This window comes from Alternaria atra (assembly GCF_907166805.1).
Source record: "Alternaria atra isolate CS162 genome assembly, contig: 20, whole genome shotgun sequence".
In the NCBI taxonomy this organism is placed as follows: domain Eukaryota; kingdom Fungi; phylum Ascomycota; class Dothideomycetes; order Pleosporales; family Pleosporaceae; genus Alternaria; species Alternaria atra.
In genome coordinates, this window is record NW_025091318.1 from 605591 (window position 1) to 623457 (window position 17867).

The 17867-nt window shown below is 49.9% G+C and overlaps 4 protein-coding genes across 4 annotated transcripts; 2 read left to right on the forward strand and 2 right to left on the reverse strand.

Moving 5' to 3' along the window:
- Nucleotides 1-1175: 1175 nt before the first annotated feature.
- ALTATR162_LOCUS437 (uncharacterized protein) lies at nucleotides 1176-2562 on the forward strand (the record flags this gene model as incomplete). Its single annotated transcript, XM_043308031.1, has 3 exons — nucleotides 1176-1254; nucleotides 1301-1432; nucleotides 1484-2562. The coding sequence occupies 3 exons, from the start codon at nucleotides 1176-1178 to the stop codon at nucleotides 2560-2562; spliced, it is 1290 nt and encodes a 429-aa protein (XP_043163966.1).
- A 2571-nt stretch (nucleotides 2563-5133) lies between these two features.
- ALTATR162_LOCUS438 (uncharacterized protein) lies at nucleotides 5134-6712 on the reverse strand (the record flags this gene model as incomplete). Its single annotated transcript, XM_043308032.1, has 5 exons — nucleotides 5134-5624; nucleotides 5673-5823; nucleotides 6002-6070; nucleotides 6121-6269; nucleotides 6508-6712. The coding sequence occupies 5 exons, from the start codon at nucleotides 6710-6712 to the stop codon at nucleotides 5134-5136; spliced, it is 1065 nt and encodes a 354-aa protein (XP_043163967.1).
- Nucleotides 6713-10667: 3955 nt separating this feature from the next.
- Nucleotides 10668-11307, forward strand: ALTATR162_LOCUS439 (uncharacterized protein; the record flags this gene model as incomplete). Its single annotated transcript, XM_043308033.1, has 2 exons — nucleotides 10668-11061; nucleotides 11123-11307. 2 exons carry the CDS (start codon nucleotides 10668-10670, stop codon nucleotides 11305-11307), a joined length of 579 nt encoding a protein of 192 aa, XP_043163968.1.
- Nucleotides 11308-16153: 4846 nt separating this feature from the next.
- ALTATR162_LOCUS440 (uncharacterized protein) lies at nucleotides 16154-16738 on the reverse strand (the record flags this gene model as incomplete). The annotated part of the gene is made up of 3 exons (XM_043308034.1): nucleotides 16154-16378; nucleotides 16449-16673; nucleotides 16733-16738. The coding sequence occupies 3 exons, from the start codon at nucleotides 16736-16738 to the stop codon at nucleotides 16154-16156; spliced, it is 456 nt and encodes a 151-aa protein (XP_043163969.1).
- Nucleotides 16739-17867: the final 1129 nt, after the last annotated feature.

Here is a 17867-nt window from a genome sequence, read left to right on the forward strand (position 1 = left end):
CCTTTTGTCCTCATATTGCAGCTTGCCCCTGCTGTCGGATGGACTAGACCTGTAAAGGCTGACCTTCATGCAGCACTCTGAGTGCGGGTAGATGGTCTGAGGCCCAACTTCTGCAGATACTAGACCAGAAGTTGAAATTCAACACTGCTTTCGAATGGCCCTGCTCCAGGAAGTGGGTAGCCCAAGGCCCAAAAATAACATCGATCGGGCTGTGAGTGGCCAATGTGACTAATAGCCTGGAAAGATGATGATATGGAACACGGCAAACTGAGTCCGAGAGATTAATCGCCAGCCCCATTTCATGCAAGCAGTCATGTTCCGTGCGCCAATAGGTTGGCAATCAAAGGATTTTGTCTCAACCAGCCGCTCCTCCATGATTCTCCAACCTATCGAAGCCGGGATACACGTACCCCCTACCATAGTGGCTGTCAGAAAGTTCGATGATTGGGCTCATTTGGATGGAATGAAGGATCAGCACTATCGTGACCGGATCCCATGGCTCCTCGAACCAACGCATTTGCAGCTCCTATGGTGCCATGCTCTAGGCCATGCTCTAGGCCATGCTCTAGGCCATGATATTTGTCCCCACTCTGCCATATCGTCCCAGGGGCGTCGTTCATGCGAAACCTATACGCCTATTCACCGGCCGCCTTGGCGATGGTATATAGACGAAAGAGAAGCCTTTCACAGGAATACCAGCCTTCTTCGTCCAGTATACGAAACTGTAGGCTCCTAGGAATCCTACAAAATGTCTTCTTTCCCTGCCAATTCTTCTACCGCTTTCCAAGGGTACAATCAAACGAAGTTCGTATCGTATGACCCATCATTGACTAGGTCCAAGCCAATTATTACAAAGCAGAACGCGAGGAAGAAGGTATCCCAGCACATGTCCAGCGACAAGAAAAAAAACAAAAATTGTGCAGGAATCAAAGATATCAGTATCCTTCCAGGGCCAACTCCTGAATTGCCTTACATCTCTAATGTGGAGTCACCCGCTCTTCTTGTGACCGCAGAGTCCGGCTTTCTTGTCAACAATGAAGGTACCGTGGGCTGATGCATCTTGCAATTTGTCGAGTCCCAACTGACATGAGCTTGCCGATACAGTCATTGATGCTGGCGCCGCTGTCCTCAATCAAAACCAAGGTCGATGTGAGGTCGGAGATAAAGCCTCTATCATGGAAGAAAAGCAGGACCTTGCAGATACCGCGAAACCAAATGCAGCAGCGGAAGCTTTCCTGTTTGACAGTACTCCAGGTAGGTTCGCTAGGACAAGGCTAAATCATTTGCTAATAATCGATAGGAGATTGGGAGTTCCTAATGAAAGACTGTGGTTACCAATTTGCTGGCGACGGAGATTGCCTGCAAATGATACTTCAGGAGTCAGGGGACACTGACACATCCGACCCTCCTATATACGATACACACAGCCATAGTAAGTACCAGTCGAGAAGTGCAGTCCAACGTCGTCTAATTCAAACCACAGCCATTGGCATGCCTCCTCCTGTTAGTTGTAATAGTGAAGCCGCTAGCACACCATCGGAATTAGACGAGCGACGGCGCTCCTCTCCTAGCAAATCGATCTGTGCGACAAAGAACCCAGATTGCAGATTGCAATCAGACCAACAAAACGGTTCTCTAGAAGCCCTGACAGCTCCGAACACAGCCGGATTGTCACCTATACCGATCACAGATGCGTACGTATCATGGTTGCTATCCGACTGCAATATAGAACCTACCGTTTCCACTGGAATGACAGCTTTTGGCGTGAATGTTCACGCTGGGAGCGCACCAGAGTCAGAGGTTAGACAAGAGCTGCTTCAATCACCGGATAGATCGATTTCACTTCTGAAAGCAGTAGACCGGGATGTTCCGTCTGCATGGACGGATTCGAGAGATGAAGACAGACAGAGTGACATTGAATCCACTCATGGCTCCAGGAAACGATCAAGGGCGCTTAGTGAAGACAAAGAAGATCGATGCACAGTTGAGCGAATCGTGGATCATGACGAGTATGCTGGTCGGAAGCGTTATCTCATCAAATGGGGTGGATGGTCTGAAGAGGACATGACATGGGAGCCGGAGAGCAACCTCGATGATTGCGAAAAGCTCCTCCAGGACTACTGGGCTCTTGTGAAGCACCAAAACTCAACCGACAACGCTACGAAAACAATGGCTCGCTCGAGTCCATCCAGCGGCCAGATGCGAGCTGGCCAGCCTTCTTTATTTCCTTCTATGATCAAGATACTTGATGATCTCGGACAAGAAATTTATCGTTTACGGAAATTGCTGGCGACTAAACCAGTACAACCAGAGGCGTTGGACAAGGCTGCGTCCGAATGTACGCGACGCAAAAGAAAGTCACGAGGGGACGAATGCTCAGATGAAGATGGAGAAGATCTAAATGCCTATTCGAACACCAGGGTACGGATCAAGGTGAGAAGGAACGAAGGTGGGGGGCGGATGGTTACGTGCAAGCCGCGTAAACGGCACTGCGGACGCTGCAAAAGGACGGGACATAACGCTCGCACCTGTCTGAATGATGCCTCCGATACTAGTGATTAGGCTTTCTTTGTCTGCCGACATGAGCGGTCGTACTGTGCTGATCCTAGCACTTGGTTGCATTAGTCCTGCACGGATCGAGCCTTTTCCAGCAAGTAGCGGGTCGTTCTAGGTTCCAGATAATATTAAAAAAGGCTGGCGTTAGGCTTTGAACATCCGATAGAAGAACTGATTGTGAACATCTAGTCATTTTGATATTACCTAATCAAAGACTTGGTGCTTTGGATAGCGATTTGCGCATTCATCATACAGCTGCTACTACCTTACGACTACTACACGCAAGCACAACTGCAATTTTTCTTTCTGAAACTTATGTATCAATATAATCAACCAACATGCCATGTATAACACGCCGTAGAAGGTGTCAAGACCTGGGATTGATCAAGAGCACGTATGAGCCAGCAGGCGATCTGCCCTAGACGAACACGCTATACCTCTCACTCTCCCGCCTGATATCTCTCCTTACGGGCGATTCCCTCACTACAGGGGCCAGAGCTGTAACAACTCCATCTTGGAAAACGGACTTGGGTAGCTGTGGATTTCTACTTGTAGGTTTTGTGTCGGTCTGTTCATGTCTCTCCTGGCTGTGCATCCAAACCGTTCTCACAGTATCCCAATACCGCCTCGACTCGGTTTTTGCATGAGAGACGTGTTGAGAGGCTTCAAAGATAGTCTCCGTCACACATCCATCTTGCTTGATCAAATCGCTCGCATGCTCGTAGATGTCTTGCCATGCGACTAGGGCATCGCTCTTCGAGTAGAGATAGCACCTCGGAACCGTAAGAGCAAACAATTCTGGGTCAAGAAGCTGTTTCCTCGACTGCGAGACAGGGTTATTCTCGTACCCCTTAAAAACGTGATACGCAGTCCATACTAGTCCCAACACAACAACCGCGATTACTGTGGCGAACTGCTTCAGGACAGGTATCGGAGGGAGCGATTTCGCCAGGGCGGAGCAGAGCCGCAGGAAGCGTGGGTGGCCAGGTGTGCTGTCTAGGCACATCACTGAAATAGGAAACTGCCTGCCGGTAACGGCATGGTATGCTATTCCAAGTTCGCAGGCTTTGTTGGCACCTCCTTCCGAGAAGATGTGCAGCAATATACTGCCTTTGCGTATCTGTGAAATTCCATAGAGGCTTAAAATGTATTCGATTGCTGGTCGAAGGCGCTGTCGCTTGCGGGCAGAACTTCTCCAGACGATGTCTTTTGCTGACGTGGTGATAACGAGGATGCGGGAAGTTGGAAACATGGTGGCATATTCCGAAACATATTTGGAAATATGCTGACCATAAGCGCCAGTCCATGTCATGAGTATGATGAGGCACGGTGCTGATTTGTCTTCTTCTAAATTCGAGGTAGAAGGATAGATGTGCTCCCAGATCGTTGGGGCGATGGGACGACAGCCTGGTATGGAGTCGCGTGGTTCTCCCACATTTGTTGTGGCGGTGTTCGCTGGAGCTTTGGAGCGTGGGGAGCTTTGACGAAAGTGAGCATGGAAGCCAGCATCTTTGACTGGAATAACGGTGGATGCTCTGGTACTGATATACTAACAACTCTAACTCTGAGCGGGCCCAAACCCTTTTCTTCGTTTTCCCGGGACCCTGAGTTGGTCAGCTTACACGATCGGAACAAAGGAGGCTATTCTTCCTAAGTGCTTGCATAATCTCAGTGCTGGAGCCTGAAGCGGTACAAAATCTGACTAAGCTTTAATGTAAACTGTCGTCACATGGCATAACCCAGGTGTTACATGCAATCACTCGACTACACATCCATAGTGGTAGCGTCATTAGTGCTTACAGCAAATCCATTTGTTTCGGTAGATGCTGACTGAGATAGTATGGCTTCAAAACGCCAACGCCCATCCTGAAAATTTAGTTGCTCGACTATCGTGCCAATTCACTGCACGTAACTTCAGGACTGACCTGAAAATCATCTTTTAGCACTTCTGTACTGTGCAACGATACTGTAGCGGTACAGCTCTAGCCATACTCATCTTTCACAACAATGACCCAGTCTGTGAGATAGCAATCGTACTTATCGTACCGCGCACACCGAAGTGTGAAGCCATCGAAGGGGATATGTGCGCTGTATTTTCTGTCACTACAAGGTCAACACGCGGTGGAACGCCCCTGCGGAGGCATTTTTTTTCTACATATTGTAGATATGAACTATTCAGGTGTTTCCCAGTCCTTAAAGAGGAGGGTATGTTATCTACTTTTCATAGGCATTGGGCTTGAATCTAGAAGCCTCAACTGAATTGACTGCTTGTGAAGTAGTGAGATGCAGGCTGGTATTATCATAGAGATCGAAAGAGAAAGTGATGAACATCGTAAGCTATATACTGGATGTAAGACATCACATTGCTGCAACCATACAAACAGCACCCGTAACGATAGGACACATGAGAACTCACGTACCCTAGGTTTTAAGTGAAAGAAAAAGAAGAACATCTCGATTCCGTCTATCAACCATGAGAAGACTATCTAAACAAAAAAGACGTTAGCATCAAAATCCGCTTGATGAACGATTTCCGTAATACAAATATGTAATAGATTAGATAGAGCAGCGAACCTGTTATCTGCGGCTCGGGTTGCAGCAAAGTATCTTGGAGAGCGTCTGCATGAAGCCCTCTGTCTGATGCTCTCGTTCCTGTCGCAATTGCTGAGAGTTCGTACTCTGTAACGGAGTCGCGCAGTATTGGATCTGGTTCAGGTACGATCGGCTGTGTTGAAACTGAGCCTGGCACGACGCTGCTTGGTCCCAGTTTCTTCCAGGTACAGATCTTGTTGCTATAGGATCTGGGAGTAGCTCGGTCAAGTGGTACCGCTTGGCGGACGAATGTCTCTTCTTAGATCGGTGGTGAACGATGATTGCGTTAGGGGTGCCCTGGCGGTCGTTGACTTTCTGGCCTCTTCCATTGTTTGAATTCGTCCAGTCGTATCCGCCGTCTTCAACTTCGCCGACGCTTTTGAGCGCTTCCGTGAGCAGTCCCCGCAGGTAGTCGTAGTCAGGTGTATCCTCGAAACCCAGGTTACGGACGTAGATGAGGTATCTATTGAACTCGCCTGTTTTTTGTTAGCAGTGTTGGACGGAAGTTAAGACAAGGGACACACGAGGAAGGCCGTTGCAGATGTATTCGATGGGAATTGTCTGCTTCATCTCGCCGATCTTCGCGTACTTCTGCTCGTTAGAAACCCTGAGGCCTTGCCATGGAAGAAACACCGTAGGAAGTATAGAAGACGTGACCAGAGTTCCAGGTCGTCTCTACGAGCTGTTCCGTCTGAGATGTGCATTGGTACTCATGTAACGCGCCGTACCAGTGAGAGACTTACGGTTCCCTTACGAAAAGTGTGTTTCTGTCACGGGGCACGGTACGCTTAGCCATACCGAAATCCACCATAAGGGAAATTTAATTGGCGGTCTCAGACCTCAGTCGGCCAACGAGGAAGTTCTCAGGCTTGATGTCGCGGTGGACGAGGTTCTTCTCGTGGATAGCCTGTATCCTTGACAACTACAGATACATCAGACTAGGGAGACGGTGAGATCGTTATATTTACACACCATTTGCTTGCCAATCATGACTACAGTTTTGACTGTGAACTTCCTGTTGCAGTGGCCGAACAGGTCCTCCAAGCTAGGCCCGAGCAGGTCGATTATCAGAATGTTGTGCATGCCCTCCGGGCCAAAGTAATAGACATTGGGAACCCCCGCTGCGTCATGTTAGTTGAGTCTTTGATGTGCTTGAAGATCAGGTTGATTGGCAAAAGCCATATCCGGTAGGACGGCAGCAATCCTCTAGAGCAGCCAAGAAAAGCATTTAAAGTGTTCCGTACAGAACACGTTCCATCTACCTTATGATGTGAGGCAGTTTCCCATACACAGACAGTGCCTTCACTTGCTCGTACGGGCGATATTAGGGTGAATGATAGAAGCAGCGAGAGAACTTACAACAGCCTACGAGAGCCTTGTACGTGCAATATTCATTGTACAATTGAGGAGCTTTGCTCTTGCGGGGCTCGAATTTTATGGCAACCTGCTGTTGGTTGAGCAAATTGATGCCCTCGAAAATGATGCCAAACGAGCCTTCACCAATCTGCTTGCCGATTCTGTAGTGGATGCCGACGACGTTCGAGGAGGTGCTGTGATTCGCCATAGTGAGTGAGGTGGTAGGTTGTGGGTATAGCCGCTGGAGGTAGAGATGGACGATACAAGAAAGCCGCAGCGCAGTGACCGATGGAGATCTAAAAGCGTCTCCAGCTATCGGCTAGGGCCGTATAAGCCAGCGAGTTGCCTCCCAGGTCGGCTCGAGGACGTCTTTCAACCCACTAGCGAGTGATGGAACTGTTCCAGCGGGCAGCTAAGCAAAACACGTAAAGAACCGCTGTGTTGCGAAGATGACAGGTAGATGTAAGGACTAGAGAGTGGCCAAATTGTGTGGACAAGACCTGGGATCTAGGATACGAGCAGAACAGAGGTGGCTATGCGACCAACCGTATCAAGCAAAGCAAGCAGAAACGGTCCCGCCACCTGTACTCTGCGTCGAACACATCTGGGAGCATCATCCAGCACAGTCATCTCGTCAAGGCGAGTGGTAGTTGATGGCTCTAGGCCCCTCTCGGCTCCGTAGTTCGTAAGCACTAGACCGCGCTCCATGAGGGCGCCTTTGCCGTCGTCCCAAATGCCGCTCGCGTAGACGCTGATGAACACGTTCTCACCACCCAGCACTCAGACCACGTCCAAAAGATCTGGAATGGAGCGGCTTTGCAGAAGGTCTGTATCTTTCACTATCAGAACAAAAATGTGTATCGTCTCAGCTCACCACACTACAGGTTCGTTTGCAGGTCTCGTTCGATAGCGGCGTACCTACGCAGGTGCACAAGAAAGAAACTTGGTCATTACGCAACTAGCATAGCCTTATCGAAAGGAACGGGGTGCTCTTCACTAGATCCACTGGTATCTGCAGCACACGTAGGGAGGGGGCTAATGTGGCACTGCAAGGGGGCACAGTGATTAGAGTCGTCGCTGATCGTGCACTTGCGCGACCACAGATTGAAGCAGCTCGAACCGTACTTCCTTGCCCATGAGCTTAGACGCACAGTGTCGCCTGCTCACAGATAGCACCGGCCCGCCCTATCGTCACAAGAACACCAGTCGACCCGAATTGAGGAGGCGAGCAGCGCTGTTCTAGCAGCTATCTCGCAGCACGGCCACGAGCTCGCTGGCGTTGAGCACTGATACCCGAAACAACGGTCAGCGACAGATGGTCAACACTCGCAGATATGCAAGGTGTACTTCCAGGCTTTTTCCGAATAGCCAGATGCAGCCAGATGATCCTTGTATGCAGGCGCGGTACTGCTGCTGAGGTGTGAAAACACAGTTGCTTTCCTGGACGGCACGCCAGCGTGTCAAGCGCACGTTCACCGATGCATCCCTCACGACAATGTGCTCTAGCTATCCGCCGTTGACAGCGGGCAGTCGCCCCACCGGTCTAGTTGAGGCAAAGACGCACTACGATTCATCAAGGACGTCCAGTCCAACTGGCGCGTGTACGCCATGCCGCAGTATTGTGTGTTTCTGCGGTGTCACCGCTGAAGCTTGCGTCCGACGGAATGCACTAAAGATACTACTTGTGGTGCAGGGCAATGAATCTGGTCTTACTTACGAGTAGACCCAGCGTCCCAAGTGGTTTTCGGCTGCCAATCCACTCGGCATCCGCACCAAGTTAGTCGTGGTCGAGTAGCTTGACGCCCATCCCAACATATCGTCGTTATCGACCAGATACGGGAAAATTGATGAGATGTGGACAAGAACGGGCCATGAGAAAACGGGATCGAGTCGTGCAAACCAGGCAAGCGTGACGAACATAGCCCAAGTGATGTACTGTACTGTGCAGTATTTGTAGAGTCACCTTCTGCAAGAATTGAGTCCCAAATAAGACCCAAAAGCTTTGAATGTTTTAGATGTTATCTGGGACAAATATCAGCTTCCTGAGAGAGCTTGCTTTGGAGTTCATAAGATGGCTAAGAAAAGCGCTCGTCTAGAAAAAAAAACATCGTATAGATTTAACTATATATAGCGTGCGCGATCCAGACGCCCCACCTGGGAAAAGACAATACCATAGCAGTTGTGCAGGGTGTGAGTCACACCGTGTGACCAACCTCCGCACGCAAGGAGAGACTATTACAAGCTATGGCGGGAGAACAGAGGGTCGCGCAGACGTATTCCACCCGCAAGCCTCTGCTAGCAATTCTCTATGATCCCCCAGCGATCCATGGCGAGTTCGCATCAAGTCGCTCCTCCGCTTTCTCGACATATGTGATTGTGTCGTCGCACTCTCCACCTCCTGTAGGGCCAATGTGGCTGCAGTGAACTCCAGGCCGATACTTGACCATGAGCTCGTGTACACTGCGGCACATGAGTGTGTTCATGCCCAGCCCAAACTCTGACCCACGCGTATCTCTTTTTGTCAGAAAATTATAGCATCCTCCCCAAAAATCGTACTGGGCGTTCGTGCCATACAGTATCTTTCATGCGAGTTGCAGATCGATGTCGCAATCTTGTTTACTGTCTTGCCGCCAGCCTCCTCAGCAGAGCCGCTCGCTTAGTATAAGAGTTTGGAGAGGTTTCCAAACCACTTGAACACAACATCATACTGCGTCATCTGGCGAGCAGAGTTCCACGTCATCCATGTGTTGATCACAACTGGCAGGGAGATGTTGTTGAACGCTGGAAAGGTAAAGTTGACCCCGTGGTTGCTGATGCGATGTTCGGACCGCTGCAAACTGGATAACTTCGTACCGGTGGATTTCGATGATAGACAGAGAGTCTGAGGGCATGAAGAGCCCGAAGAGTACTCGGTGTTGACTCACGGCCTACGAAGGTGCGTGTCGGGAAAAGCGTCCTTGGGTCGTGATGGTCAGTACCGGTGACCAACGCAAGAGTCGTAATCTTACATTGTCAGAGAATATAGTTGGGGTTGATGGACTCGGCTTTGACGTTATTGGGCGTTATCCATCGCTCGTAGAACTGTGCTGGGGGCGCCAGAGTTCTTCATAGCCGAGGTCTGGAGTGGGACTGTTTGCACACATGAGTCTAAGATGTCAGCGCCTCGTAATGCAAGCTGTTGGGGCTCGTTTACCGGCTACGACTCCCAACAGGCCCCGCAAAGCTAGCAGATATGCAGAGATCCTCATGTTCATAAGCCTGTAAGGATGTTATATAAAGAGTGCCTCGGCCGACTTGTAAATGAGCTCACTGTCTCGAAGGTGAAGTCAAACTCTTATAATCGATGTCATCGCTGGTCTGAGCTCCGTGAAGATGCCAGCTGCCTCAGGTGCCTCGGCTTGACCGCATGGGGAACCACTTGGGGAACCACACGAGCAAACACGTGGAGACCTAATGATGCTTAGGCACGACTGCTAGTCGGATATCTTGCTGACTCCTTCTACCCGTGTGAACCTGCAGCTGTGGCTCGTGTAATAGGACATCTCGGCCGAAACAAACGCACACAAGACTAGCGAAAATTGTTACACTGCTGGAATGAAAAGTTTCATCTCCCTTGTGCATGATCTTGACCTCAGAAGGGTCACTGCCCTCCCCGTGGTTTCATCATCTGTGCCATCTTCTGCTCGGCTACTCCACGTCATTGCAATGGATACATCATTGATGGCAGAGACTGCATGGTAGGTTGCTTCTTACTGCAAACAGGTTGAACATAGCATTGCGATGACCAAACCCTTTTCCCGGTCACAGGGAAAGGATTTTCTTTGGGCGTTGCCTGCGCTTGTTGCTCTGCGCATCTACGCGCACCTTTTTGCGAAGGCAAGAGACTAAACTGGTCCGAGTTCTTGCTGATGGCCTCTGCCCTTGACGCCTTGGGTTTGATCATCTGCGACACCCTGACTTTCCAGATGGGCGTACTAGACGACTATCAGACTTGAAAACTGTACAAGGTACGCGTTGTTTGGGCCCGCCCATCAACTCTCATCGCCAAGTTACTCCACACTAGCCGCTTGATTCTACAAGGACCGCCACTGACACCTGCACTTCAAGATCTCGTTCGCCCGAACTATTTTTATGATTTCGGACTGGGGTTGCCCAAGCTCAGTATGCTGGCTTTCTACTGGACCTTCTTCGACCTTACCGGTCATCGAACGGTTCGGAAGTTCTTGTTGTTCACGACTGCCTTCGTCATTGCCTGCTATTCGACGACTCTCCTAGACGACACGTTCTTCTGCGGCAAAGACGTCTCTGTGCAGTGGTCTCAAGAGAGAGGCGCATGCTCGGTGTTCTATGCTCAGGAGCCTTTCATCCTAAACTTCACGCTCGGCCTGACCTGCTATCTGATCATTTATATGCTCCCCACGACCCTCCTTATACAAGGCATCCTCAAGACGTCCACTGCAGTCGTTCTAACTCTTGCTATGGGAGCACTTCCCATAGTCACAGGCATCGTTCGCTTCATCTGCCTCAAAGTTGGGACGGGCCAGGGGAACCTTGTTTGTAGGTTTGATGACCGCTACTGTATCCATGCAACTCGTGTACTGACCCTGATGCTACGCAGACATCCTCAGCATGGTCGAGTTGGCCCTCGCCATTATCGTCGCCTCCTTACCTGGACTGAAGATACTTTGGCTGAGGGACTCCAGAGGCAGGAAAAGAGGTTTGACGGCCACAACAGAGCTTGGAGAAGACACAAAGTCGTCGGAGTCGGGCACAGCACGAAGGGTTACGACCGAGCAAGTTTGAAGAGGGGCATGTGTTTGCGGGAGTGCGCAAGCCACCCTATTGGCGTTTGTCGTACAATCTGATTTTCGTCTGCTATACGGACTATGGGAGATACGAATGGGAGCCCTTGAGGGGTAGAACCAAGCGGCAACGCCCGAGATCTGGCATACACCGTCCCTCTTCATTGAATTCAGCAGACTTTAGAATGCTCTAGAAATGCAAAATCTTAATAGATGCGCACTAATTTGGAGTCGCTACGTCCACGCAAAGTTATTTGGGTTACGTCTGCGGAGTCCGATCCAGTGGAACATGACTTAGACGAACGTAGTGCTACGACAGAGCCAAGGGTCGTTCCGAGGAAGCACACCGCACAGGTCTGCACAACGCCAACAAGCTACCGCCACATGTTTAGTCTGGAAGATGTTGCGCTAGCGGTTTCTCTCCGACGCCGTTTTGCAGATTTTACCGGAGAGGTAATCACGAGTGGTAATCACGAGTGGTGTCTCCGAAAGCGCCCCACCCCAAGTAGTTACATCCCCACAGTCATCGGCTTTCGCACGGACCTACGATTCGATCCATTTGTCGACACGGCCAAGAGAACTACTTTCGACCCGCAACCCTCTCCTTCGACACGGGCAGTCCAGACGAAATTCCCTGTCACTTTCCATTGACAAACGGCGGAGCACACAATGCCGCGAGGAACACGGGTCAGCTCGATAGCGTAGGAATTGAGCAATGAAGGAGGCAGTGGGTGGCGAGGACAGGAACGGGAGAGACTACCCATAAATAGTATCCTTTGTCTACTCCACACGCTTACTTGTCGTGGCGTCGGGGGCAGCAAGTACAAGCCGCGCTCCAGCAACGAATGAAAGCTTCTTTGTCCACCAATACTGCTTAGATCACGAGGGTGAAAGCTAGTGGACCCGAGTTAATGCAGAAACTCATCAGTAAGACCACCTTGGCCCGAGCTTTGTTTGTGCACTTACCATGCATCACTTTAAGAAAGCAGTGCACGGGTCGAAACAGCAGAACTTACGTGAGATGGAAGCGATCACGGAAGCTTAGTCAATCGCTCTGTTGTATCTCCTTCAAAACAAGCTAACTTGCCACAGCAGCAGCGATTATGAGAAAGTTACAAACAGCAGGAGGAGGCATGAGACGTGTGCCAAGTTTTCGATCTACAACAGTGTCTATAGCATCACGGTGAAGCTTTACTCCGTCCACCAAAGAAGGTTAGAGGCACGTGCTTGTGGGATCGTAGAGGAGCGTGAAAAGAGGAAGCTACAACTCCGAAAGCTGAGGAAGCCGCGCCTAAGAAGGCTGGCAAGACACGTAAGCTGTAGATAGCTGAGGACAAGCGTGTATTGTGTGAGGTAGCGTCAGCAGTGGCTTACGTGGTTGTTTTACACCGGTCTGTTGCTATCCTGAGTAGTTCACTGCACGTCATCCTGATGGGTTCATCTGCCTCGAACGCATGCAAGTCGATGACCAAGCTATCGCATATTCCAAGCTTGGTAGAAGCTCGCCTAGGTTGCTTTATTGAGACCCAGTCTATTCCTTGCCCTGCTGCCCGTACACGTGCAGAGGCAAGGCAGGCAGGCTCTTGTTCAAGTCTACTGGTGAAGCCACCTGCATACAGTGATATGTCAGCGGCTCTCTCCCGATTGCGACTTCCATTCCCTCAAGTTTTCCCATGAAACGAGCGGCATCTGCTCCTCGCACAAACTGCAAGGCGCCTTCCGAATGCCTGCTGGCCGCAGGATGGGCCAAGCTGTGCTTACTTGAAGGCGCTGGGTAGACTGCCTCCCTCCCTCCTGGTCCGAAGCTCTGCACTCTCCTACCGTCTGGTAGACAGATTTTGACTGGGCTACGCATAGCGTCCAGTATGTGTCTCGGTGTCGAATCCCGTCTATGCATGTATACACTGTCCATCGAAATGGTTCCAGCTTCGATGGCCAGGGATGTTCGGCAGGCCCAGTCTGGACTCTCCTGGTGTTGTTGTGTCTTGCAAGTGGATCGAGTAGAGTGCTGGATATCCAAACGGAGTTTTCGGAAGTTCCTCGAAACCGGCTTGGAGTTGGTTATAGCTCTTGTTGAGATGCTGTCTCGCTGCTTTATAGAATCCAGCGAATCTCTCTTGGGGACGGCAGGAACAGCTCGTGGTCGCTCGTACCGCATGTCCGCAACATCCGGATCGAAGGGACTGTCGAAGAGTGAGGTATAATCGGCAATCAGTTGTTCGATTAGCGCAGACTCTCCCGCAAATGGAGCTAGGGTATCAGCAGTACGACGGCATTCTGCGTCCGCTGCGCGACTGGAGAGGGTACTGTCGCTGTTCTTCTCCATCAAGTCGGCCACATTGGAGAGACCTTGCTGCTTAGCGAGCCCTGGATCGGATGTAAGACTTGAGTTCGTGGCAGCTACCTGAAACCCGTTCTCTTCGCTGTTCGTTGTGCGCGCGAGAGTGAGACAATGGGCACTGTCGGCAAAATGGATTCCAGCACTTGCTCTGAAGGCGTCCCCGGTATCCTTGCCTTCTTCTGTTTGTACCTCCCAACACAAGCTACACGGTAGGGAACGTCTCCTGCTTTGTGGGATTATGCCGCCGTCTGCTTTCGACTGAATCAGTTTGTCCTCGTATCTAGACAAGGGAAACATGCTTCGCCGATGGACTCCTGATTCAACTCTACCCGTGGTGTGACGCGCCGTGTCCCAAACCCGTCTCGTTGGGATCGCTAGCCACTTGCTACGGTATGATGTCGTTTTTGCTTGTACTCCACGGCGATGAGCTTGATCTTTCTCTTCGAAGACGCGCGGGTTAGGCTTGGCGGCTGTGTCTCGAGGGCGGGAACATTTGGGCCTTTCCAGCAGGTCGTGAAACTCACCTCGCGATGGTATGCCTGTCTCGCCCACGTGAGTGGATGATGTCCCTACTTGATACGAGCCTGGTGTTCTTTGTGGTAGCATCATTTGGTTTTTTTCGTCTCCATCTTTCACCTCTGTTGCGCACTCTGGACACTGTGCCTCGATGTATGCTGGGCGATTCTCAGCTCGACTGTGTTCTCTGGATGATTCGAATGCGATCAAGTCGTGCCACTGTTCCTCGTTACCGTGTTGCCGCAGCTCGATGAACTTATTCTGGTGGCTGCATACAGAGGTACGACGAGATATCTGCGGGTTCGCTGGGCGGCTGTCGTTCCGCAGTCCAACATCCGGGGAAAACATGTCCGTGAAGTATGTCATCCTAAGCTCCTCGTATGGGTACAGAGCCTGCGCGAGGTAGGTGCAGCGGAAGTGGTGTTGTAGTGAGACGCAATCGTCAATCTTGTACCTGCAGTACACTGCGTCTAATGCGGTCATTAGTGCAATCTCTCTAATGTTACACACGGAACTCAATAGGTCATTAGGGTAAGACGCCGTCACGACCTGCGACTATCAAATCACCCAGTGACAACAGACTCTGGATAAGGCGGATCTGCAGTCCTGAGTGGTCTGTTGTGCATCACTAGTGGCTTACGTGATTGCTCCAGGTCTTCTGTTGCTATCCCGAGTCGTTCATTCCAGGTCATCCCGAGTGCCTCCCACATCACGTGGATGCCCAGTACTTTCGTTTGCCTAGCGGCTGCTGAGATTTGTCCCCCCGTTTTTGAGATTTGTCCCCCTCCGAAGTACCGAAAATGTTAACTTTTGCGCTCCGCAATGCAATTTTACCGCAACACTGCATGTAATTTTTATCTTTAAAGCCTAGAATACGTTTCGCATGCACTAGAGTACCTCTTGCTTGTATTTTGTAAATTTCGACAGAGATGGGAATGAGCTAAGTGGACTTGAAGTTTGCGATTTCTTCGAAAATGCTACTAACTTTAACATGCAATTCAACTACAACACAGACTAATCTTTAGTTTCAAATTTTTATAGGAGCTTTGCGAGGCCCTAGAAGATTTTTTAACGTTTGAAAGTTTATTTAAAATCTTGCTAGTGTTAAGTTGTGTAGATGCAAAGCAATTCGGTACTTTGGAGGGGACAAATCTCAAAAACGGGGGACAAATCTCAGCAGCCATGCTGACATTATCGCTCGACTTCCAGGTCACTCCATACAAATGGCGAGCAACTGCAAGCCACACCTGACGCTGAGCCACTTACCCATATGACTGGGCACCTGCAACCGCACAGCCCCAGCCAAAGCGCTGCCGCAGGGTTCGACTGCTGAATTCACCCAACCCCGCCGAGGCCCACCAACGTGATGCGAGACGCTGGCGCGGCGCATCGCTCGCGTATTTGCTCGAGCAGCGGTCCACGAGCGACAAACTCGGGGTTGCAGCGGAACGCCACAAAGCATGAAGCTGTAGTAGAGTCTTGGGACGCTCTGCGGCTAGTGTTAGAGTAGAGATAGTCACTTGCTGGGTGCGGAAACGTGGATAGCGCTAGAGTTGTAGTCTACCTACAGTTATCGCGCACTTGCACATCCTGTAAGATGCAGATGCTATCTCTATCAATCGTATAGTAAAAACTATGGTTAGGTCAACTTTGGTCTTGTTCGAAGTCAATCAATAAGTTCCATTGTTTAATGGATTTGAAAGTAAATAAGTCGTCCTCTGCAAGCTGTGACAGTAAGTACTACAACTCGTGCGAACCCCACTACCTTCACCTGCCTCTTCCATGTTATATAGTCTGTAAATATGCGAATTAATAGATTTAAACTGTAGAAAAAATCACTATAATAGGCATATTCCCACTGCGCTTTAATGCCTTCATAATTTGCTGCAGACTGTTTTAGTGTATCTAGGAACTAGGATATCTCGCTCAAACAACGTATTTCTGTTGCCAGCTAGTGTCACCAAGTTTGGTCCAAACTAACGCAATGCGTTTAGGTTCCTTTTTGAGGATAAAAGTAAACCTTCAGTTGTCCGGAATTGTAGTTGATGTGGGCAGAAATAGAAGTCCCAGGAACTGCCTGTAGGTCGAGATTGCTCTGTCCAAGTGACCCCATGGTCCATTTAGGAGAGCTGCTTCCGTCTTGGACTGCTTGCTTTGGAATGTCTTTGCAAACCTCTTGGATCATATTGTTCTTGTCCGAATAGTACACCCTAGTCTGTGCGGTAGGCATCAGCGCTGCGACTTGTGCTGACATAACACTTGGGACATTGGCAAACTCTACTTACGCTCCATTTGTCGCCCCACTCATAAGCCAGAGCAGCAAGATCCTTACTGCCACACTCGGGATCTTGATTGGCAATTTCTACGTAACCATCCTTGTAGTTTAAGGGTTTTTCCTTGCTATTCTTCTCACCTTCCTGTACCGCTTCGCGGATGCAGAGGTTGTTCTGATCGTTAACAAAGAAGATTGTGCTCTTGCCAGCACTTCCTTGTGCGCTCGTAATAGGTCCCTTTTGGTAAAAAGAGTTAAATCCGCGCCTGAAAGATACCCTTAGCAGGGCATACTTACATTCATGATGAATTGACAAGACTATATGTAAAGGCTTGTGAGTTGGTTCTGGGAATTCGATAGTCCTGCGTTCTTTAATTGCTATTAAAAAGACTCTAGGCTTGGTAGAGGGACAAGCTCATATTTATGTTCGGGGATGAAGCTCTAGATCTAGGCGGTAGTCATTCTCAGTTAGGCTACTAGCTGTGCTGGATCCTCAGCTCTACATGGTCAGCCCGACCCAACGTTATCTGTCTGAACTCCCCATCACAGCTGAGAGATCCAACTGATCGCTTTCTCGTAACCCGTCACAAGGGGGCTGATCTCCTGCGGTCTTTTCCACATCGAGCGATACGCACTGTCTCCTGCGGGTAGCTGCTTATAGGTTACCATTACTTTGACATTAGCGAGTGCAAACTCTAATATGTAGTAAGCGGGCATGTCCTTATGAGTAAGCATGGTCCTACGTAGTTATCCTTGCAGTTTAGATTGCGCCTACTACTAGTCTGAACGAGCATCCGCTCTAATGGCACCCACCGCACACGTATTCAACTCGCCACAATATGTTAATTTAATGCGTGTTCCTATTCTTGTATAGTACATTTATCTAGCGATTGTGCTTAGCGACGCTTAGTAACCTGATTTCGCCACACTAAGACCCTTGTCGTAAGTGCAAACGCTGTCGAATAGATAGTAGTCGCCACAACACTAGAGGCGGAGAAATGGGAGTACAACCCCTCGGAGAAGCCGCATTTTAGCGTCGTAAAGTCGTTTTGACACATTATTTCGTACATGGCGATGCATAATGATGCAATCGGATGAGCGTGCCGACCCATGGAACGGAACGGAACGGTGCCTAGTTGACAGCCGCAGCTGAATGCAAACGCGCAAGTTAGTAAGCCCTATGACTTCCAACAGCTTGGAATCTTGTGACAGACACAGACCGCCCACTAGCCCAAGCTTTAGCTAAGCCGAGGGATGTATCCATGTGATCTGGGATGTTGCCTGTATGATACTCAGTTCCTGTTGTGCCTCGAGGCTAGTCGTATACCGTGTATACCGTGATAGGTAAAGTCCCTCCCTGCGTGCCGAAAAACCCTGTGTGCCGAAAACCCACTTATACGCTGCATCACAACAATGTCAACACATGCTTAGA